Source organism: Aptenodytes forsteri, unplaced genomic scaffold, assembly GCF_000699145.1.
Source record: "Aptenodytes forsteri isolate BGI_AS27 unplaced genomic scaffold, ASM69914v1 Scaffold174, whole genome shotgun sequence".
Lineage (NCBI taxonomy): Eukaryota > Metazoa > Chordata > Aves > Sphenisciformes > Spheniscidae > Aptenodytes > Aptenodytes forsteri.
Genome location: NW_008794603.1, coordinates 21,605 through 45,604, shown reverse-complemented (window position 1 = coordinate 45,604; position 24,000 = coordinate 21,605). Strand labels below are relative to the sequence as shown.

Below are 24,000 nucleotides of genomic sequence, written 5' to 3'. Positions count from 1 at the left end.
GCCACGGCGGGGAAAACCCGGGCGTTAGCGACCCCCCCGCCCTTTAAGGCACGTCGTAAAGCGGGTAGTGAAGTTGGTGTATTACAGGGCGCTTGGCTGTAAGGTGGGAGTTTTCGAACGAGGCGTGCAGTCAGCCGAGGAGCTCGGGCTGCGCGTTCCTCGCCCTGCATCAGCTTCGCAGCGCTGAAGGTGTTGGGCGGCTGCACCCGGGAGATCGTGAATCACGGAGCACCGTTTTCACGCCAGCGCGGGGCTGGTGAAGGAGGTCTGGCGGCCCGGGAGCCTGCAGGAGCGAAGGCGCGCTGCCAGCGCTACCCCGAGGAACGGGCTGGACATCGGGCAGCTCCCGAAACCACCCTCACCCGCCGGGACGCTGCGGGTGCCCCCTGGGCATCGAGGTCGCCCCCCAAGGGCCGCTGCCGCAGGGCTGGCCGACGGGGCGAGGCAGCGGTCCCGACGCGGGGATCCAGCACCCAAGTACGAGCTGGTAAAGTACGACCGTCGGGCATCTTAAGCCAAAACTACTGACTAAATACAGTCTCCGTTGAGTTCAGCTCTGCTGGAAAATAAATTTAAAGCATGCGAGTTTTAGCTAATTGGTATTTTCATCAATAGCAATAGACGGGCAGCGAGGATTTTTCTAGGGATGCAAAGCCCTACCCTTTGCTTTTCACTGTACTCTTGTGCAAGCTGAATCTTGGAAATGGATACAATGATTTGCGTTGTTTTGATAGTTAATTAACTGATGCAATCCAACATTCTGAAAATGAAATTGTAGGGATACACTTGCAAACAGCCTGCTCTATAATTGAGTTCATCCTCCAGGCACAAGCTTTATCTAGGAGATCTTAATGGGTGCATCTTTTTGACTCATGGAAAAAGCTCTGCGGCGCGGCACCGTACGGCGTTTGCCTCCGTCTGCAGGACTAGTGGGGAATGCTCGGGAGTCCCGGCTGCTCTCCCTAATATAAACCATCTACAGCGGAGAGCCTCTCCGTCCCCGACGGAGCCGAAGCTCTTCATTCCGCATGCAGTAGCATAATCAAAAGTTCATTCTGATTTAGAAATAATTGACTCCCACTTTGAACAGACTCATTTCTAAGTCTGCTAGGACAGTCGTCTGCCCTGCTGAACATACTGGGTTCATCATCACGATTGTATTAGTACATCGATGTAGTTGGTGCATCCTAAACGCTTAGTTGCTCAGTGGCATTTACGTAGCTCTCGGAGACCTGTACTTGCCCCCCGTGTCCGTCGGCCACCCATCACCCGCAAGAACGCTGATAGAGCCTGGCTGCAAGTGGCTTCCAATGCTTCTGGGTTCCTAGCAGGCCCCAAGTGAAAGCCGCATGAGCATACGTAAGTAATGATGCAAAACCACATAATCCTCATTAGAGATCTACTCAGCAGCAAAAACAGAGCATTTCTACAGAAATTCTGGAGCGTCATCAATTTGCATAGCTGAGTGGAAAAGTAACAATGTAATTGAGACATGCTCGGAGTAATAATTACTGAAAATAAGCCGTTTAATAAAGCTCCCGAGTATGACTTAAGGGAGGTGGCAAGGACACAAGAACTTTTACTCCATTACACTGTATATATAAAGTGAGTGTAACAGTCCTATAAAAATGGAAATGCATGCAGAGGGTAAGAGTCTCCCCGTCACCCTCCAGGCTACTGAAAAAGAATAGGAAGAAGGAAGATTTCCATGGAGAGGTAGTAGAGAAGGTGCAATTATTTATCAAAAAAAAAAAAAAAAGTTTCCTGTGCTCATTTCCCAGCGAGTCATCCAAGCCTTCTGATTACTTTCTACACTTTTAGAGGAAAAGCTAAAATCCAGTGGACTCCAGCACGCTCTCAAGCGTGGTCCCATTGAACGGGTCACTCCTGCACGCCACGGGCACGGGCAGAGCGCCCCTGTAACAGAGATGCTGTACGTAACGTGTCACACAACACGCACACCGCAAAGTTTAGTTCAATTTTATTTTCCACTGTAACGGTTTTCGAATGATACATCATGCAGTCTGCCAGTGTATCCATCCATCTCTGATAGAATTTTACAACGAAGATAAAAGACTTATCTCCATGGGATGGGGGAAGGAGGGTTCAGGTCTGCTATCAAGAGTTTAATACATTTCAGCATCGTTTGATGCAATGGCAAAAAATTTCCCCTTGTTACCAGCAAAACGTGTCCACAATTTATTTTTTTCCTAAATTGAACACTACTGTAAAGATACATAGAGCCCAGAGAATACACATCTGCAGTACACGTTACACACTTTACAAACTAGACATGTATAATTCTACAGAATGCCTCAGCCCCCGTGGTTCTCCCACAACGAAAAGTGTTTCAATGGCCAAGACTGTGAGAGCGAGAGAGGGACTGGTGGAGCGGTGTTCCATCCGGCGCAGCGGGTGCTCCCCAGCGCACTTCGCAGTTCGTACAGGCACAGTGAAGACGAAAATCAAAGCAAGGGCAGATTAAGATTATCCTGCCAATTTATTTTTGGATTCCTTCCATTTCCGATTGAGATGCACTTCATTCGTGTTTGCACAAAAGTCTATCTTCTCCAATAACAGAAGTTTGATTAGGCCTCCTTTTCCTTTTGGACCTGCATGACCATTTGGTTTAAATACCCATTTATTCAAATGAAACAACGTTCAGCTTAAAAGTCTTTATTCTGTTTATTTCCAAGCCTTAGTTATCAAAATTTCAGGCAAATGTGCATCTTAGTCCATTAGGCTTTATAAAATGAAATTTAAACTCATAAGGTTCTGTAGGCAGAAATTATTGTAGTAAAGTTTTTTTGCAACTCATTTTTTGGTTTTCAATACAGTCAGGATAATCCGCTCTCACCCTTGTTGAGTTAAATACAAACTTAAAAATGCATCAGCCAAGATCTTTCCAGGTTTAAAACTTTCCTTGCTTTCGAGAAAACAAGTCGATGAAACGTGAACTCAAGGACAAACACAAGATATTTGAACAGATCATTAAGAGAAGCTCAAGTGAGCAGGAAATACTTTTTAATTACCAGCAAAAAGGACAATATGCACTTTCGTTCCATCTGAAGTACGTTCTCCATTTGTGAACAGTATTGCCACCAAAAGTTGTCCCACGCATGACATTTTAGATGTGAAATTTAGTTTGTGCTATACAAATCACAACTTTAAAGTTAGCCTGGAATAAATATAACACAACGTCCAAAGAGCAAAGAAAGGAAGATAGCGTCAAGTAATGGAGATAGCGGGAGACAGGTTTTGATCTCTGCAGAGCAGATGTGTGGTTTTCATTTCCATATATAAAATGTGTAAGACTTAAAAATGGTACAAAAGTTGAATATACAATACGCAATACAAACTTAAGTTGCCTAATTAAAAGAGGCTTACAAAACAAGAATCCATCTATAAGCAGAGTAAGTTCAACTGACAGAATTAATCATTTCCAATCGAGTAAATATCTTCTGTACTTCTTTTTGAGGATTTTAGCCTAAGGCATCTTTTCAGCGTTTCAGTTACAGAAAGCCCTCCTACAGTCTTGACGTAAAAGTTAACTTGGAGAAACTTACATTGTTTTAGCTAGGTGAACTGACTGGCTGATCAGCACCAGCACAATTAAGAGATGTCAAAGCTAACTTATTACTCAAGCTGAAGAAAGCCGCCTAAACTGCCGGACATAACTAATGGTGATGGTGCGAGGAACTTCATACAGTTTTTTTAAGCTAATGCTGCATCTACAATATCCTTCCATAACCCAACTTCGAATTCGAGAGACAGAACAAAAGTTTTGCTACAATACAAAATCTTTGACAGCCATTAAGTGTGGTATCTTTTCCAAGACAGCTGTTTTAGAACCAAAACAAGAGGATCATTAGTTCATAGTAGAAATTTCAGCTCTGGACAGCTGATAAGAGAGCACAGAGTAGTTCTGAATTAGTAATTTTATTAAAGATTGCATATGGCAAGTTCACAGTTCATTTTTCTGGCAGTGCACATGCACATAAAGAAAAAAAATATAAAACTTTGGAAAATACAAAATAAATTAAGTACATGCAAATTTGCAGCTTCATTAAATATTTTTAGCAAAATGCTCCCCAAAATAGTGCAACATTAAAAAAAAAAAGTTAAATTAAGTCCAACTTAACTTTGCAACAACCTAAATAATTTCAGTAGAAAAAAAAAAAATCTAAAGTCAATTCACAATCTTTCAAAACGCTCTACGTGAACTAAATAGTGCTACGTCTACTAACAAACACGTTCAGAAATTTAAAAAAAAAAATCAATCTCAAATAAGAGCAAACTTCTGCAAAACAAGACTAGAGGGCTATGCTCGGCCGTAACCTTCCTAGAATCCGTGCTTCGTTAGGACGTAACGTTGCGTACTGTGCACACCTGAACAAGGAGGATATGTGTGTGTGTCTGTGTGTGTCACAGAAGCGGTAGGCAGGGAGGAGGAGCAGCAGCTTCTGCCTGCCAGCGGAACCTTCCCAGAACGATTCCAGTGCCCCCTTGCTGAGAAGATGGAAACTTTCTGTCTGGCACGAAAGAGAGATCCAAGAAAGGCAAGCGGTCTCATCCTGAGCTCCGTGCGCGTACCATCCGCAGGACGACTTGCGTATTGTAACTTGTAAAGACGTTCTCTTCCCCTTGCAGGATGCTCTTCACCTCCTGACAAACGTATTCCCAAATTTGGTCTGCAAAGGACAGCTCGAGTATACAACTCTCACCTCCTTTTGGACTCTCTCTATATAATTTTTTTTAAGGTAAGGGCCGGGGTTTTGGGGGAATCTTTTTTTTTTTTCTTCGTTTGTTTCTTTAAGGTCGCGTCCGTTCTGGTAGGGGACTGTTCACTCCGGTGTCTGAATTCCGGCGTGAACAGATCGGGGCTTGCCGAAGGCATGCGGGAAGGGGAAAGGGGGGATGCTTGTCGGCTTTTCCAAGACAAGATTTCCGCAGCATTCTGAAAGTCTTCAAAATTTCATAGAGAACAACGCTTACAAACACATGGCTAGCCATCACACCCCAGGAAAACCCACCACCGTAGGGAGAACTACAAGCAGATCGGATCTTAATTTTAAGATAGGTCACACAGATATATTCATGTAACTATCAAACTTCAAAACCTAGATCTATACTAACAGATTTCTCTGCATCCCGTTTGATCTTTACCAGGTACTGCAATAAAGGTTATTTTTATACAGTCCAAAGATTTTTATCAGGATATTACAAATGGTTCTTTGGGGAAATTTACTTCTGAAAATGTAAGCAGTAAAATTAAACCATATAGCAGCACATTTTCATCCCCTAAAAATATAAAATAATATGTATATTATACAGTAAATCAGTCATGACAGAGCACAATCACCTGCCTTTGATGGCACTTGGTCATTGAATAATTAATTCTTTGATGCCAGAAGTCGGGCTTTACTGATGCAACAGAGGACTTCGAAAAAGCATCAATCTGAGCATAGAAGCCCCAACCTAACCAGCGCCAAGGGGTCAAACGCAGTCAGTGAGAGATTCTGAGCGGCAGACTTCCTATCGTTACTTAGATGGTTATGTTAAATACATTGTACAAGTATCTGTAGAAGAGTTGAGCTGAACACTTCTGTACACGCGGAGATCCTACGAAGCTCGAAATACCTGGGACCAGCGCATTGCAGATGGCTGTAGGAAGCGCAGGATGAATAGGATGTGGATCAGGTTGAAGAGAGGGGAAAAAAAGAAACTAGTGACTTAATGACAGTCCTTAACATGCTAAGTGGAATTGACCTGTCAAAAGAGAGCAAGAAAGGTAACGATAATTAGTGGATGTTTGAGATTAGAGTGCAGATATGCAAAGCAACCGATACCCCCACTTCACCGAAAGGATGCGCAGCAACCAAAGAGCCACGGTAACAGCGACGACACCAGAGTCAGGTAAAGCACAATTTTAACAATTCATGACATTTGAGTTTCAGTTACTAAGTCTTGGGGAGGAATTTTGTCAGATCTATCTTTCCAGCCCACAAATTGGCACAGTCATAATGAAACAGTTCTCTTGATGGAAGTCATTCTTTGCCACCTGTAGCACAGCGTTATGTCTTGCCTAAATACATCCTTAAACGCTATCTAGAGGTCTAACTTTTTTTTCCCTTTTATCTCTCCGTTCTTTTAATGAGATTTTTCTCTCCACTGGTCGGCACTTGGATATGCTGAAGAGCAGACGCGTGCATACCTTACACGACAAGTAAGGAAAGTAACTGCAGTTGAGTTTGAAAACTCATTATAAAACAAAAGGCTGAAAAAATACAAATCCCAAACAATCCTTCTGTTTTATGTCTCCTGACAGAGAGGTGCTTTCCTAACACACACACAGAAAATGTGTTTACAGAAATATATAAAAATATTTTATATAACATCCTGGCAATATATTATAAAAATATACTCTATAATTTTAGATAACATATATGCATATTATACAGGCATCTTTCTGACTAATTTAATAGTAATTCCATCCAGAAGCAAGGTTCAAGGCACGTTAGCAAGTACAAAGGTGATTTAAAGTTGATTATAAAACATTTGAAATACAGACTTTTAAAAGCTCTTGGGTTTGAATTTTTTTCCCCGCACCCTTCTCATTAGCCATATGGAAAGCACCACATAAGTAACTGAATGTGCCTAGTACATTTTTAAATTAGCAAATACAAAATCAGCCTTACAAAGAGATGTGTTTTCCTCAATTAAGCATTTTCTTGTATAGTTATTTAAAAAAAAACCTTGTCCATATTCAAGATCAAGTTATAAAAATAAATACATACATAAATATCGATGCATCGATGGCTTTAAATTTACCCTAAATTAACGGTGGGAATTGTAGTTAGCTCCTAGTCATCATCCTTATTAACACCTTAAAGGAAACCAGGATGGTTATTAATTTATGCATCTTATTGGCCTAGATTAACTACGGTCTGGCTAGATTAAATATAGTTATTCATCTTGCTCAAGGATGGGGAGGTGCTAGGAACATACCAGAGACTTTGAGATAAGGGACATACAGACAAGAGCCTGTTTGCACAGCGTATTTCACAAATACAGATCCCAGTGCAAGCCGCTTTAATAATTTCAGTAGGCCACGACGGAGCATTACTGCCATCGTTAGCGTATCTTCATGTCAGTCCTTTCCTTCTCTTTCGAAACGAGGTATCAGACAAGTTTGAGTAAACATTAGAAGGGCAGGACAGGCAGATAACCAGCTTCCTTCAGATTTGAAATACGAAAGCACGCATGTCACCCACGCATCTGCTACCGGTCTGTCTGTCCAAGGCTTCCAGGCAGCGCCTGAGCATCCCCGGCGTGCCGGCTTGCTCACAGGTCTACCCATGCCAGGAGAGCATCCTCCAGCCCGCAGCTCGGTCACTGAGAAAGGTGTTGCAGAAATGGTGACAGCAAACCTGGAAGTTTGCGTACAGCACCTCAAGTGCTGCCCAACAAAGCCTCTCAAGTGTGGAATATTATCACCCGTGCTTTCCCTGAGCCCCAAACCTCAGCCGTCCCTGAACTCCGCTAGCGACCCTCTGTTCTGTGTGCGGGGCCAGGTTAGGTCCAAGGTATAATTAAAGCAGACTCGGAGATGATCTCGGCTCCGTCTGGAGAAAGCCCTTATTAAATCATGAGCTGCAGAAGCGCAGCACCACCGTGACTCACCTCTCCGTGAGCAACCTGAGTAACAGGACCTGTGTCCTCCAGATGGGGTGTAGGGGGGTTCTGAGCAGGTCCATTTCATGAATTTAAAGACAGAACCTCAAAACGAGCTGATTTGTACTAACAGTGGTCTGGCCACATATTTTAAGCATGAAAAACAATTCAACATAGATTTCTACTGCTTAATGCATTTTTCCCACTACTCACTTCAATCTGGCAGTTACTAACTAGCACGCTGCAAGGGACGTTCGGGTTTGCTCAGACACTGCCTTTATGCTTATTTCCATTACTAAAACTTATTATTATAGGTTTTCTTTAATGATTTAGAAATAAAACCCTATCAAAGTCACTATACAATCTGGTTTCATAATTTTGTGCAGTTTTTGGCCTAAACTTTGCGGGGCAGCATGAGAAAGAGTCAAAACAATTTGGGTTTTGGTTTGGTTTTTTGGTTCCTATCTAAAGCAGAATACATATCATAGTTTTTGCTTTTTTAATTCCTGGTGTTACTTGAAAAACTTTAATATTAACCTTTTTTGAAACCTGCACCATGTTTAGTTATATTTAGAAAGTATTCCCATAGAGAGCTTTAAATACGACAATATATAACTGAGCTCTGTAGTTGACCAGCAGAGAAACTAAACTGCAACCATCCACATGACATGATTTGCAGCTATTCTCACATGGGGAGTGTTGTTCTTTAAGGTTTTGTCAAAATACTTCTCCCCACAAAATTAAAAAAAACTTTGTAAGAATTGCATTGAAGAATGCATTTCGACCACCTCTGTTAAAACAGAAAAGATTAAACTGTAAGAACTGACTCAAAACTGTGCTACAGAAATAAACATTTAGAAATCGCCAAGGCCGTCTCCATGAAACCCTGGCATAAATTCAGCTACAAGGTTGTGGCCATTCCAGCGCCATCTTCTTACATAAATACACTGCAACCCAAGCAGGACTTCCACTGCAGCAATTATCCCCTTAGCTGCACCAATGTGAATTCCCTTCCTGATCATTTCCGAAATCTAGGTTTGAGGTACGCCCCAGGTAACAAATTCATTGCACTTGTATTTTCAAAAACGTCTGCGATGTAGACAGAGCGAGGAGTTATCTCACAGAGATTTGCAGACGCTCCTTGGCCTCCCGAGTCTCCTCTTTAAGCCAGCTACCGGCAATTTGCAATTCCAGGACCACATTTTATTAACGCCCACATTTCTTTCTTTCCCATCTGCTACTGTTATTCGTCAGATGCTATGCTTTCTGGGGTGGAAATCGCCTCCTTACGTCATGCGCGCTGCACGGAGGCAACGTGGCCCAAACTGGGCGAGGTCTGAACTCTGTCCTGATTCGCCTCGTAGGCTGGCCCGGCTCTGCAGAAGACATTTTACCCATGAACTTCGTAAAAACAGCACAAGCAATACTGGCTGTTACGCAGGGGTAGGCTGCCGAGTTAATGAATCATAATCACCGACCAGTCTAACAGCAATAAGCGTCTATTATCTTCACTGTGAGTGATGAATGAACATAAGATAAATTGCCCCTCATCCTTGTATAAAATTTTCATTCCGGAGATAGGGTATGTTACTTGACAGCAAACATTTATATAGAAACCCCACCTTTATTTCACTGCTGTTAAATGAATGTGAAAGGAAGTTCTGTTCTAATTCTAGCTGTGTAGAACTGTGCCATTCAAAAGCATGGTGTAGTTCTACAGAGCACAGAAACGTCTCAGTGATGTTATGGAAATAATCTGTATAAATTTTTCCCTGCACAAGTAGTACCTTTACTAACACTCTTACTCAGGCCCCTGGGCTTTCATCCAAGCTCAGAATTCAGATTACTCTGATACTCCCAAAATCCTTTGGCAGCCAAATAGTTGCAATTTGCCAGTAATCATCATAACTGAAGGGCCAGATCTTATGAGAACTGACCTTCTTTAATCACTGCCCGGCCTTACATCTTCAAGACATCTTTCTAGATGTGTGCAAAAAATCTAGAACTTGACTGAGTTTGGAAACCAATTATAAAGCCTAAAATATGGTTCTCTGAAGTAGTAATCATAGAATAGAATCATAGAATATCTTGACTCGGAAGGGACCCATAAGGATCATTAAGTCCAACTCCCACGACATTTCAAATTGTTGCCTTACATATAATACGTGATACATAATACAGGCAGGCGTTAAGACTCAATCTCGAGCAATAAGGAAACAAGACCGATAAAAGCCATAAGGAAGCACTACTGCCAATCAAGAAAAAACCCACACATATGCACTTTTTAAATGGCTTCATTCCAACCTGTAGGGCTTCCATTTGGTTTTCAGAGGGGTTTTTTCCTAATTTTTTCAGAAACCATAAATCCGTAAGTTTACCCCGTTTCTTCTAAGATCTTCCATCTTCTTCTTCTCCACCCCTATTTGTCCACGAGCTCCTCTGCAACATGTTCCAAGCGTGGCCTGAATCTGCTCATCCTCCACCTCCCTCAAATCTAAACCTCAGCATCTAAAACATTTGAGAGGTACTCTGTGCCTTCTGACTGCTTTTTGTTGACTTCCAAACTCCTATCTTGTTATACACCTATCTAGTTTTAAGTGTATTTATTTTGTTAATAACTTTTATTAATCTACAGTTGTTCACTTGACACGTGCCTTTACCTAATGTGTGGCCTGCTTGAATCTGACACTTAATTTCATAGCAGATGGTATATTAAAGGCCCGCCCAGTTTAGGCAGGTAGCCGCTTTTTTTCCCCACCGAGCAGCTGGTATATGTTTGGAATCTTTTACCGAGCAGCTGGTATATGTTTGGAAATATTTGGAAATATATATTATATTTGGAAATATATATTATTTGGAAATATATATTATATTTGGAAATATTTTACATGCCTCTGTATCACACTCTCTTCCCTTTGCTCTTTCACAGAGGTGGGAATGCAATGAAGTAGCTAGACAGAGTCTATCTCGCTTGTGAGATGGAAAAGCCAATTTCAGTTCAGAATGAACTAATGCACAAAAACACTCAGCAAAGACTTGCCCTAATTCATCCACAGCGAAAATATGTTGCTTGCAGCTACAGGGCTCATGTAAAACACAATGAACAGAAACAATCCGCGTAACACAATAACAGCTTGAGTGCGACGTGATGGATGGTTTGCATGCATGCGTGACATGAAACATTCTCCAAAAAAAAAAGAAAAAGAAAAAAACACTGAAGAATGCCAAGTGCCTAAAGGAAACCACACACTATCAGAAGAGAGTCGTTAAGACAGAATTAATCCTCAAGGAGGGGAAAAAGCCAAACTTGGAGGGACAGCTTAGCAGTCCACTGGCTGCTTTTCACAGCCACTCACTACCATCCAACTCTTAATATGCCTGTAACATAAAGTTATCCTCTAAAATAATAGCAGATGTAAAGTATCTCAGAAATAATGAGCGTTTAAAGAAATAAATGGGAGAGGAGGGTACATGAAGCAGTCTCACGGGAATATGCTGCTCGTCTTTCCAGGATAAGATTTTTGCTTAGGAGAAACCCTCAAGCCCTTGCAACTTGTGACACTCAAATTTGGGGAGCTCTGTGCTGCTGCCACTTACGGCTGCTCTACCCCTGTCCCAGGCTGGAATGTCGCAACACGGGAACATATTCATGTTACAGAAAGCAGAAAATTATATTGGCAGAAGGAACCTCTGGAACGCTATTTTTACTACATGAGTTTCACACCTCTATGTGTGAATTTCAGTACAGATTTACCAGAGCGTTTTAGTTTATTAAAAGAAGTTTTAAGTGATAAGTCATTAAAATAAAAACTCTCATCGGCAGCTTGCAAAGCATTCTAACAAGGCACTCCTCACTTAAATTACTAATTTTCACAGTTAAATTATCAGCAAACGACTCTTACTAAAACTAGAAAAAAAATTCTGTGGATCTTCTAAAAGCAAGACTGAAACACAAGAAAACTGGGTGATCAGTGAAAGAACAGATGAGTAAGTGACTTTGGTCTTACTTCTCGTCTATTTGGTGGTGTGATAGTAGCTGGAGTTTGACATCCCTCCCCCTCGGATGGCATGGACAGCCGTTGGAGAAGACGCTGGGTAATGACCAGGGCGGATGGGCTTGGCTGCAGAGTAGAAGTAGGAAACCAACAAGACATTTAGCTTTCACACAAGGTTTTCTACCTCACCTTCACCTCTAGTATGAGCCCCATTGTTCCCAAACAAGGAGCCGTGCTTGGCAGAGTAGTCTATAATCTAGCTCTGCGGAACACGGCATTCCTTTACCTCGGCCAACAACAAATACATCCATTTTCTGCTTGTGACAGAGCCATTTAACCATCCTATGCATGCTCCTCATCTCCGCAAAGATTATGGACTGTCTACACAACAGAGGGATGTCATGACTCACTTGGTGGTCAGTAATGTACTTTCTATGCCCAATTTTACTATTCATATCGTTCCAGAAGATGCTGAGACGAAGCCGTCAATGGCTTTCTACAAGAGGTAGCATACAGCAGGAAATATTGTGTGCTGCCTAATTCTTTCTCAGGTTTTAAGACACCAGTATTAGCATCACCATCCAAAGCGTTATCCTTCTATTTTAGCAATTCCAACAAATCACTTCAAAAATTGCCCCATCTTAAACACCATTTGATTGTATGCACGCATTCAGATTGCGCCGCAAAGATATATCAAGCATCCGAATTATATAGGAAGATTTTTGACTCTACACAGTCCAAATTAAAACACAAGGACGAGTAATCAGGGGAAAGGAGAGGAAGGGACAAGGTCCAGAAAGGCAAGGAAAGAATGAAAGCAGAAGGAGAGTATGTGGGGGAGGAGGAAGAAAGTGAGAGACTAATTTAAAGAGACAAGTTTTCAGGTCACTAGAAGGGCACACAAGGCCCATTATGCCATTTATTTACTGAGCTAAATAGCAGAGGCGCTTTAAACTTTAGGTGGGGCAGATTCTATTAAAAAGTGAAGTCTTTGAAGATTCCTGTGCAGCAGAGGAGAAGCAGACTCTGTGGTTTGCCCTGGACTGCTGCTTTCAAAGCTCTTTCTATTTAAACATGAGCAAACAGACCAACCATGAAGTATGTGAGCAACCGCTAACCCTTTAGCTCCATGTCCTTACCAATTTGAGCAGAGTGTGCTCTCCGTGCCATGTTTTTGGCTCTCACAGCCTCCTTAATGCGATCTACCTCCTGCTGGTACCGTTTGCGGTCTCGCATGGCGTTCTCCTTGGCCTCCTTCAGTGCGCTCTCCAGGGCCTTAACTCTCTCTGCCGTAGCTCTAAGTCGTTTTTCCAGCTTAGGAAGCTCACAACGAAGATCTGCATTATCACGTACCAACTGCAAGAAAAGAAGTTTCAAAAATATCCTGTGAGAAACTATGGGAAAGGTCCTCTACCAGGAGAGACACAAAATACCACCGATTCCTCTTCACACCTTGTATACTACGAATGAAAGAAACAGGTTTCTTCCAGAAATTACTGTGAAAAGCTTCTGTCAAAGAGAGATTTATTTTTAATCATGCAGTTCATTTGTCTAGCTGAGGTATGATATTCATTTAAATTTTCCAGAAAGATCAAAGAACAAGTGAGTTTTATTCCATTCAACAAAACCTCACAGATCTGATCCTGGAGGGTGAGGGCTCCAGGACAAACCCTGCTACCAAGATATCTGCTTTCCTAGACTTCAGGAGCAACTGCGGCAGAAATTCTGCATTTCTTCAGAATGCAGAAACGTCCGGCATTTCGCAAATACTTGATCACCTCATTATTTCAAAATGGCAATGCTTAAATATGGCTTATGAACAAGTACATCGTCAAAAATTCATCATCTCCACTGGTTACGGCATGCTTACCTACTCGTTCCCTACACAAGCATATGGGAAAATCGGAACCTTCAATGCCTCAAACATCACTAAGAAATCACTTAGGGCCTGTAGCTGTAAGTGTGATGATTATATGCAACTCTGAATTCATGCAGTTCCTCAATTAAATGCGAACCTGAGCAAGGTCTATCGATTATCAGAGTAACATCTAACTTCACATGCAATAGCCAAGATAGAGAATTGATTTTTTCATAAATAAAAAAACTGATGCAAACCGTTAGAAGATCCAGTACAATTGCTACTCAACAGATTATACCACTACTAGAAGTCAACAGAAAACTGTTCCAAAGGAGTGATTCTCCCTTTTCTGGAGCGAAGGGAAAAAGTGGTTTAACTACCACATTAATAATACAGTAAAGCAACAGCACGTACTAACATTCACACGCTGTTTGACAATCAAAATTTTTTACACCTGCTAGTCCAGGCTTAGTGCCAGAAGAAAAACACAAAGCTAAGAAAAAAATTGTCACAACGTGCTTTTTCTGCAAGTGTTGAACCCTTGTTCTACGAAATAGTTATGATATGAAATAAGAGCAGGATGGTATCACATTCAGGTCAAGTCCAATGTCATTTTTCCCTCTAAGTTTCTTATGAGACGTGGACTCCTAGTTGGTTTTGAGTAAATATACGCTAATGAGCGCTATAAAAATCTGTATCTGAAAACCCAGGAGATGTGTGAACTGAGTGCAAAAAAGGCAAAACAGTAAAAGGAAAAAACACTCCTAACATGTCCTGATTTCCACATTTAGAAACTGGGTCTTTAAACCATCTGTTCACTGGGAATCTCAAAATACTGAACCTTAGCGGACACTTGTCACGGTCCGGCACTGCTTGCTTTTTTGGCACTTCCACAGGAATAAATAAAGCGAATCTCGGAGAGCGCTGTGTCTCACTAATAACAGATTCAGCAAACTGCACTGGAGAATGTTATGTCACTATTCAAAAACGAAATCAAAAGCATCTTTACTATTTTGTGCTCCGCACCTGAACAGTTCAGAAATACTAACATCTGACAAGAGGGTGGACGCAGACTTATTGGCAGAAACGATCCAGTTTTATCTAACGAGGTGCTGCCTAGCTATATACACACACCACTGACACATACACACTTCCAGTAAGCAGAGGGTAAGGCTCTTTCCTCGACGTACACCCAAAACGCTTGCCTACCACGCACCCCCTCCACCCCTCACTTGCACGGTGGGTACCTATGGTGAAGGGCTCTCCGTAGCCCTCGCCTCTCTGAACAGCAGAATTGCTAAGGAAATGGGAACTCCATGAAAGAGGGAGGAGACAGAGATGGACATGCCCAGAAATGGCCAACCTCAGCATCCCGGGGAAGCACCAGCCCTTGAGGCAGCACAGAAAACCTCCATTTCTTTGCTTTCATATTCTGCTGGTTGACTCCACTCAAGTCACCTCCAAGGGTGTCTCTAAGCACCTTTAGGCCAGGAGTCAAAACACAGGATACACAATCCATCTAGAAACCAGCTATGAGTACACAAGGTAATAACACACACTTTATTCTGGTTTTTTTATGCATTACACCAATACAGTGACAATTAGTCTTGCCAAAACTGCTGGAGTCTATTTGCACAGAAAAGATAACTGTTCATTTAATGCATTCATAAGAAGTATGGGTAGTGGGAAGAGCAGCTCTAACACCAACTCCTAATGCCAAGAATTTTAGTTGAGAACTGTAGGTACCGTTTCCTCAGACAGTACATGTTACCTTCAAAAATTATACTTTTAAACATAAAAACGTATGTTGTTTTTTTTTTTAAAGGTAATTTGTAACACTACAGAACAGTGATACATGCAAAGTTTTCCCCATAGCTGAATTTTCAGATTAATCAATGAAAAAGACACAATAGTAACTAGGTGAGGAGAGGGAGGAGAGGGAGGAGAGGGAGGAGAGGGAGGAGAGGGAGGAGAGGGAGGAGAGGGAGGAGAGGGAGGAGAGGGAGGAGAGGGAGGAGAGGGAGGAGAGGGAGGAGAGGGAGGAGAGGGAGGAGAGGGAGGAGAGGGAGGAGAGGGAGGAGAGGGAGGAGAGGGAGGAGAGGGAGGAGAGCCCCTACCTGTTTGTGAACCTTCGTAAGCTGTTCCAGGTTGTTCTCAAGAAAGGAAATTTTCTGCTTCTGTGCAGCACTTCCACCTCCGTCGTCGCTGTCAAGTTCAACGCTCTGCACAGAGAGTTGCAGCGTTCAGCAAAGCCAGGCAGAAACTCAAGAGGAAGCTCAAGTCTTTTGTGAATTTTAGCTTCCCAACGGCAGAAAAGTATTCCAGAGCCCCAAATTAAAGAGAATTTATTTTACCTGTTCAATTGATATTTAAGAGCCACATTCCCCGCTACACAAAAAAATAAACTATTCTTACTAAACAATTACGGGGGGATCCTGAATAGGAAAATCACAGATTTTAGTGGGGAAACCCCTTTTCGCTCTTTTTTCCACTCCTGGGAAACATTTTTATGTAATATGGGTTTTCAACCTTAAAAAGTATAAACACTCTTCCCCAAAACTACTCTAAAGGACTGAAAAGCGTTGCAAAGCCTTTGACTATTTATGCAGCTTTTGACTCTTCTTCAACAGTTAAAAATACATTAAATTCTGCCAAATAATAATTTTGCCAGGAAAAGGCTGACTAGTCACAAGCCCACAGAAAAAACGGGCCGCAGCATTCAGTGTGGCACAAGTTAGTGCAAGTTATATTGAATAATTTCTGGTACCCTTTAATACCATCTTTGAGAATTCAGTAACTGAACTGAATTGGATTGGTTCATCTCACTTAACCACCAAGACTTGTCCTTAACAAATCAGGACCAAATAAAAGCTAATAAACATCGGAACAGTTTTAATCTTATTACTCATTGTTACTGAAAAAGACAATAACCCATTTTGTGACAACACGCACTAAAGGCTTCCAGTAAATCACAAGAATACTGCAAAAAAGATAAGACTTTGGTTTAAAAGAGTATAGCCTTACTTTTTTAACGCGGGTGGTGAGATCTTGCACGAACAGTTTGCGCAGGTTGTGAAGAGTCTGAAGTTCTCTTGCCTGGAATCAAAATAATAATTAAAAAAAAAGGCACAAACCAGTAAGACATAGTAGACACTCTGGGGTATAAATTCTCTTCAGATTTGAGTAGATAATGTAACTTTACTGCGATTTACTTGGAGATGTACCTGCCTGTAGGTATATGCAGCTCACAGACAGGCAGTGCCCACGCTGTTCCCCACTGAAGAGCTCTTGCACCTCCCAAGGTGTTCACCACACCAAAGCTACTTCTGAAAACATGCTGACCCCGTCTCAGGGGGCTGGGAAACAACAGCAGAAAGCTGAAGTCTCACAAACGGGCCACGGTCACACACGCCTAGCGACGTGAAAGAGCGCTGGATTCACCCTCTTAGCAAACTCATTGGCCTGCTCTGAATGCTTACTCGCAGGCATTCTTAACTTAAGAATGCACTTAAGATGTTTAAGTGCTTTTTAAGGTTTGGCAAAAATCCAGGCTTTCCCAGCTTTTTTCTTTTTTTTTTTTTTTATATGCATCACCTTCTCAGGCTCAGCAAAATAACCACCTTACTCCAGACCGGAGGTGTGACACAAGAAGTGGCAACCCTGCACCCACTCCCAGAAGGACAGAAGCGCTAATCCACTTGCGGGAAAGGGAACTATGTGGACAGGCAGTTCACCCCAACCCCATACCGCACCAAAGCCACACTGAAGAGAACTGTCTTTCCAAAGTCGGAGAGCGCAACCTTAGCTTTTCCATTTTATGCTTATCCGCTCACACAGTGGAATTTAAATGAATTGCTCAATAAGCTCCACCATGACTACAAGCTTTTGAACTTGAATTTTTTATCTTTATCTCTCAAAAGAAAAAGGCAAAACTGACTAGAAACTGAAAAGGAGAAGCTTCCTTCATGGACTACTAGAAAACATACATAACCAGCACAGCTTAGCTATGTATGAGTGATGTGGTACCCAGAAGAGGCACCATGTGCCACCCGAAGCCAAACACAGCTGCAGAGCAGACACCTCCCCAGGAGCTCCCATTCGGGGTGCTGCCCCAGCAGACCACCACCCCGTAACTCCCTCCCACGGGACCCCTTCTTTTGGCTTCCTCACCAGCCCAGCACTGGGCAGGAGAACGAGTCAAAGAAAAGCAGCAGCTGTGGTCCCACCAAAACTGTTCTTCGTCCCTTCCTTCTCAAAAGTAATCATCCAAATGACACGCGATGCCCACGGAGCCTGATGCCTCCCCATACCAACGGGGAGGGACGAGCCACCGCTGGCCTTTGATGGCTCATGTTTTCCTGTAATTCGCTATGCTTGATTTTTAATTCCTGCTGCAGTAATTATTAACACTCTAACAAAGTGAATAAAATTTGAATGTAAGATAGTTCAAAGGTGTTTATTCAAAAATTAAAAAAATACCATCTGGGTTTCTGCAAGCTGATGGCATCATACTGCCTAACTCCTGATTTCCAGCTGCCTTACTCGTTCGGCGTACAGGGCAAATCAAGTCTACATGCAAGCTCTATAAGCATCTGACGAGTACAATTCCTATCAGAAACGTTGGTTAAATCTGTCCCTCGCATGAGTTTATTCTAACAAGGCTTATGTCTGGGGAACCATCAGGAGCCAAAGCTGAAAGGACCCGAATAGTTCAGCCACAGTAATGAACTCCAACTGATCCTGAGGCTGCTATAAGTTTAATTTTTAAAGCATCACACAGAGGAGAAAGTCCTGGTTTTGAGTTAATAACTGTTAACGCTAGCAAAAATCACTCTATGATGCTCCTAAAACAGCTATGGTTTTGACCAACTTCCGAGATCTTTGAGAAAGCTTGCGTGTTTTACATACAGATAAAAATGTAGCTTCCAACAAAACTGTGCAGCAACAGCTTCAAGCCTGAAGCCATCCATCATAGATCTTGTCTTGAACATTGCATGCACAATATCATATTTCTTTGTCAGCTGTTACACTGGTCAAGTTAGAGGCAGGTATTTATCACCTAACTGTAGCTACACTGTTCAGTACGCTGGTTATTTCAGGGGATTTAAAGGAACAAGGACAGTGAAACAGAGTACCGGTAGACTTAACAGCGATAGCTAATTCACAGGAAGCAACAATAATAGCATTTAATCTTAAATTTTAAAATTCAATTTCATGACTTGGCGAAATGCACAAATTTAGCCTATTATGATATAAATTGGTCATTTTCTTGGGCACAGATACAAGTGTTTTGGTAATACATCAGTGATGAAGACCTAGGGGGAAAAAAGCTCAATAAAGTGTAATTAAGACATACCACTGTTTCCTCCAGCCCCTTAAGATCTTCTCTTGCTTGTTCCCTTTTATCATTAAGCAGTCTAGAAAGATCACAACATTAAACACAAATCAAAATGCTGAAGTCATGTAAGACAGAAGAGAATCAATCAACATTCAGTTTGAGTAGAACATCTGCAGATGTGAGCAAATTGTACATCTCTCTGCATCTGTAATTATGCTTTCGACTGTCCCAAATATGCAGCTTTCTCACATGGAATGGCTGAGGCACCATCTCCATTTTTTGTGTCCACACATGAAATTTTTCTCTCTCATTTCCAGTAAAGGCATTTACTCAGACATCTAATTTACCACTTAAAAAGCAAAAACCCAAAAAACCCACTCAAAACCCCCAACTACTTCTTGTTTGTTTTTGCTGTGCATTAAGGAATGAGGGATTTAACACTTGCCATGATATTTCATAAAATCAGAGCTCTAAAAAAAAAAAATCTTTTTTGGCAAGTATCAAATCCACTATTAAAAAACCTATGATATAAAAATACGGAGTAATTGGTCATCATTTATTAGTACTGCATGTTGGCTGTGTTACCGAGGTGGTATTTTCAGCATGAATATTTCAACACAAATGCTTCTCACTAGGACATTTCCTGTGGACACATTAAAAGACACTATATTCAAGGACACCAGATGAGAAAATTGTTGACTTACATGAGCTTTTCCAGTTTCATTTCTCTTTCCTGGTCCTCAATTTTTAATTTATCATAATCAGCACTCAGTTTATCTTGTTCCAGTTGCAGCTTCTGATTCATACTGGAATGGGAAAGAAAAAGCCAGTACAGCTCAGGCCTGAACCCCATAAACAAGGGTGGGTAAATCTCCATAAACAAAATGGGGTTAGACAGAGAAAGTAAAGCTGTAACTCGCTACTGAAAAACTCTGAAAGAAATTAAGCATAAAGAATCTGAAGAACAGAATTTAAAAATATTGGAGAATTAAATTCAGCGGGTGGCTCCCTTTATCTTAAAGGACACAAACTGTTCTTGCAATCTTTCTGTCCCACCGCCTCATGTTTCTCATCTCCCTCTTACTAGTCTTTGGCCACACAATAAATATGATGAAAGAATGAACACTACATCAGGATTGCCTAGATTTTACGAACACTGGCAAAAAGAAGAGTACAGGAGCAAAGAACTCCATTTTTCAAGTGCTGGAGTATCTGACTAACAGGCTTGCATTGCTGTGTCAGGAAGAAATATTGAGGGTGTGAAAATGGGACGCATTTGAGTCACCCAGACTCTCAGAAAGTCTGTGGCAGGACCAGTTCTATAAGAGGCCCTCAAAACCTTTATCTTTTAAAATCTTTTCTCCTCCAAGCTTCTCTTACCTACTGACCTGCAGGTGTAACACTATTCTCTCTTCTTCCTCTCTATAATTTTATGGACTTGTTAAAGCTCCACAATAAAGGACTAGGCACTATAATCCACCGTGCAAAGCAATTAGAGGGTTGGCTGTTGCACGTGAGGACACTACTTTCTGTAAGACACCGAAATATATAGACAACAATTAAAACTAACAAAACCAACCCCAGAACACCCCTACAGCGTCACAGAGGAAGAGAGGAAGTGATGGAGCGAGTGAACGTACTCTCTGATTTCATCAATTATTTTCTGCTTCTCTTCAATTTCATCCCTCAGCCTGGACAGCTGCTTCTGGTGGGCTTCCCTGTGGCTCTCCATCTGCTGCTCCAGTGCCTTCTGCAGAGTGCAAAAACCAGAGCCATACGCGAAACAGAAATGAAGTAACACACACACGTGTCAGCTAAATCAACCTATCTTTCTGGATTTGAGTGAAGCTTACCAAATCAGGTTAATTCCGGAATCTGCCTGGGAGAGCTTTCTACGATTACAAAACTGTGCGTCTACTCCTCCAAGCATTTAATCCAGACAGTTTTTAGCAACAGATGTACACCAGTTTCTACTCATTTTCTTGCAAAAACTACCGCATGTGAAAGCCAGGGTCTTAGCATATCAAGTGCCAAGAATGACACTGTTTTTACCAGTCCTCTATTATTTCACCTGTTTATTCACCAAGAAAATATGTGTACAGCTATACCTGTGACAGAAGTAAAACCCGAAACACCCTCCCCCTCTCTGAGAATTGTTTATCCACAGCCCTGTTACTCAAATTCTAGGATTAGATATATCTCAAGCAGTAAGAAAAACTCAATGCATCTCTTTAGATTGCTAATAAATGATTTGCTTTTTTTTCTTCCAACTGTAAGGAATAACTGTGCAACTGTTTTAATAACTTTATCTTTTTATAATGAAGGTAAAAGTTCTGAAGCTGACAAACCTCTATCGCTATCCTTGTAAAATTGTATTTTTCCTTTTCTGCACTTTGCAACCCCATCAGGAACACAACTCACACATTACCGCCTAACATTTCCTTGCATTCCAAAGGAAGAAGAAAATAGCAGAAAACAGGTTTATATTTCATTATTATTATTATTTCTAGGGGATAGTCAGAATTCTTGCCAAATTATTTGGGAAAGTGGCCTCTTTTTTTATCAAATTTTTTAGAACATAAATTATATTAACCCCAGTAGCTTGAATCACTACTTAGCAAATTGACTTTCAGCAGAGTTCCACCAGCAAAAAATTAGAGTAACATAGAGGTGAATCAGTATCATTTTTCAATCATATATAACAAAACTGTTCTCAACTATGGATGCAATATACTGGGTCTTATACTTCGGTTCTCCGTTCGTGTAATTTGAGGAACCCAGGCATCTCCAATTCAGCAAACACAGTCCACTGAACCTCTCTACTCTTTGAAGCTGGCTCAGCTTACAAACTGGTCTCAGAAGACGTGCTCACCTCAGACGTTCAGACTATAACTTACTTTTTTCCATCATCTGGTCAACAACCTCAATACTAGCAAGTTCTCTAATTTCACATTGCGAAGGTTGCTCAATTACATGAGGTCAGGTTTTCTAACAGAGGCTGGCAATTCTGACAGAGGCTGGAAGTGTTTTCTAAAAGCACACAACGTGTACAGGAAGACAAAATTACACCCCAATTATCAGCTTAATGAACGATCTCACTGAGAAATGCCCTCTAAAACTGCAGCGTGCCATACTACCTTCATCTCCTCTGCGTCCTGAAGCCGGGTCAGATGCTCCTTCTCCTTATCCTTGAAACTGACTTCGTGCATTTTTTCTGTTTAAAGTTGGAGACAATTGAGAATTAACCACACAGTTCCAGGACATGCTACATCCAGCCATTTAAAAAAAAAAAAAACACTAACAAAAAAACCATGCTACATCCAGCCATTTAAAAAAAAAACAACACTAACAAAAAAAACAGTTCCCCTTTTTGCAAGGGGCAGCGGGATCAGGGGAGACAGCTTTGGAGGGGCAGAAACAGCCCTGGTTTGCAGTACCCAACCTGTGACCATACTGCCCAAACCCCCTTTTCCTTTACTAACAGCCCACATTGTTTTCAGGACACCCAGCACCTTTCCAACCTACCCCTGTCTCCTTATAACCCTACGTATCACAATCCTCCTTGTCCCCTTTCACTTTCTGCTGGGAAATGGTGGCCTCCAGAACCAGGTCATTTCTTATGAGTGGGGTAGGAAGATCAGGAGATGGAATAAAAATTCTATTCTAAAAAATGCAGGAGATGTTAAAAACAAAAATTAAATCTTGTCACCACCTGCTGCTCCTGGAGTGAGAGAAGATCCCTTGTGCAGAAATCCAGAATAATGTTAAGGCTACTAGGTCATATTGCAATTATACGTAAAACAGGAGCTTTAGCAATGCTAGAAGAACTGCTTTTGATATACATTTTCCACGTTAAATCAGAAGGGGAAAAAACAGCAATTCTTAAAATGAAGCCAGCTGGATCCTATACAGGAGCTAGGAAAGACACACCTTCTACTCGATCCTAAGGGAAGCAGCTTCCTTTTGAATGGGGCAGGGCATTTGCCAGAGGGAAATTAGACAGATATCCAAGAATTTTACAGAATAGAGATTTAGCAAGGTTGATTGGTGCTGTTTGGCTAAAGTATTTGTTTTTTGTTTGGGTTTTTTTTTTTATTTCTCACATCATTAAAGCACAAGGTGAAGCTTGTCATAAAGTTTTTGATTCTTCTGAAAAATTAAGTTTCTCTCTATTTTGTGAAAGGACTAGGCTGAAAGGGATAATTCTGGTTTTATCTGAAGTGTAATGTACTACAAGGAAGTGCAATGTGTTAAATATTCTGAATCACAATTTTATGTCTTCACCGCAAAATACTAAGCAGACTATAAAACGTTGTAGGACTACCCTACAGCCAATACTTCAGCCAATACTGAATTTTGTAAGATATAGTTGGTAAAAGAAGTGACCACAAGACCCAGTGTTGTACCTTGAGCACGTAACTTGGCAAGTTCTTCATTGAGAGAGTCCTGTGACTCTTCCAGCTGCCTTCTCTTCTGCTCCATATTTTGCATGTAGTCTGTAAGGGACTTGATCTTTGCTTCATGCTTTAAAGACATGGGGAATAGCAATGAGATGTGAGTACCACAGCTTGTTACCTAGGAATTCAGGTACTGTCCTACATAAAGGAGGAAAAATAGAAAGCTCTCCACATGTAGAGCTGATGACTTGGAGAAAATACAGCAAAAGATCTGAGAAGGAGCTAATGGACCAAAACAAACTGCATTTTTAAAGGTCACACTTAGTACCCCAAGACATATACTGAACAGTGCAGATGGTAATTCCAAAACACCATGGGAAGCTCATGACTTAAATCCGGCTGAAGGCTGGATTTGCCATAAAACAAAGTAAGGTCAAGGGACCTGCACAGGAGATCCAATTTTTAGGAAAAAATGGAGATGGTATGTGGTGTTGGATTGTTTCATGTTGAAGTCAGTTCTGGTACCATCATCACTGTGCTTTGCTTGGTTTCACTGAAGTTATTCTTCATTAGTCTGGGTGATTCTTATTGTAATAACATTAGTATGGCATATAATATTATTAGTATTATTAGTATATCTGTGTATTATTAGTATAACTATTATAACTATAATTAGTACTTAACATCACATAATTCAGATCATTGGCTATTCTCACCCAAAATCAAATCCCCTTGAGG

At 41.4% G+C, this 24,000-nt stretch overlaps 1 protein-coding gene across 1 annotated transcript in view; it reads right to left on the bottom strand.

Annotated features, from left to right (window-relative positions):
- Positions 1 to 5,609: 5,609 nt before the first annotated feature.
- Positions 5,610 to 24,000, bottom strand: part of LOC103893879 (kinesin heavy chain) — a gene marked incomplete at its 5' end in the record, with an annotated part of 39,449 nt that continues 21,058 nt past the window's right edge. Inside the window, 10 exons of the mRNA XM_009273169.1 lie at positions 5,610 to 5,769; positions 11,682 to 11,795; positions 12,809 to 13,025; positions 15,645 to 15,749; positions 16,552 to 16,623; positions 18,884 to 18,944; positions 19,570 to 19,671; positions 20,506 to 20,615; positions 22,003 to 22,079; positions 23,272 to 23,389. Of these exons, the coding sequence (XP_009271444.1) occupies positions 11,689 to 11,795; positions 12,809 to 13,025; positions 15,645 to 15,749; positions 16,552 to 16,623; positions 18,884 to 18,944; positions 19,570 to 19,671; positions 20,506 to 20,615; positions 22,003 to 22,079; positions 23,272 to 23,389 (969 nt within the window). The remainder of the gene's footprint in view (positions 5,770 to 11,681; positions 11,796 to 12,808; positions 13,026 to 15,644; positions 15,750 to 16,551; positions 16,624 to 18,883; positions 18,945 to 19,569; positions 19,672 to 20,505; positions 20,616 to 22,002; positions 22,080 to 23,271; positions 23,390 to 24,000) is intronic.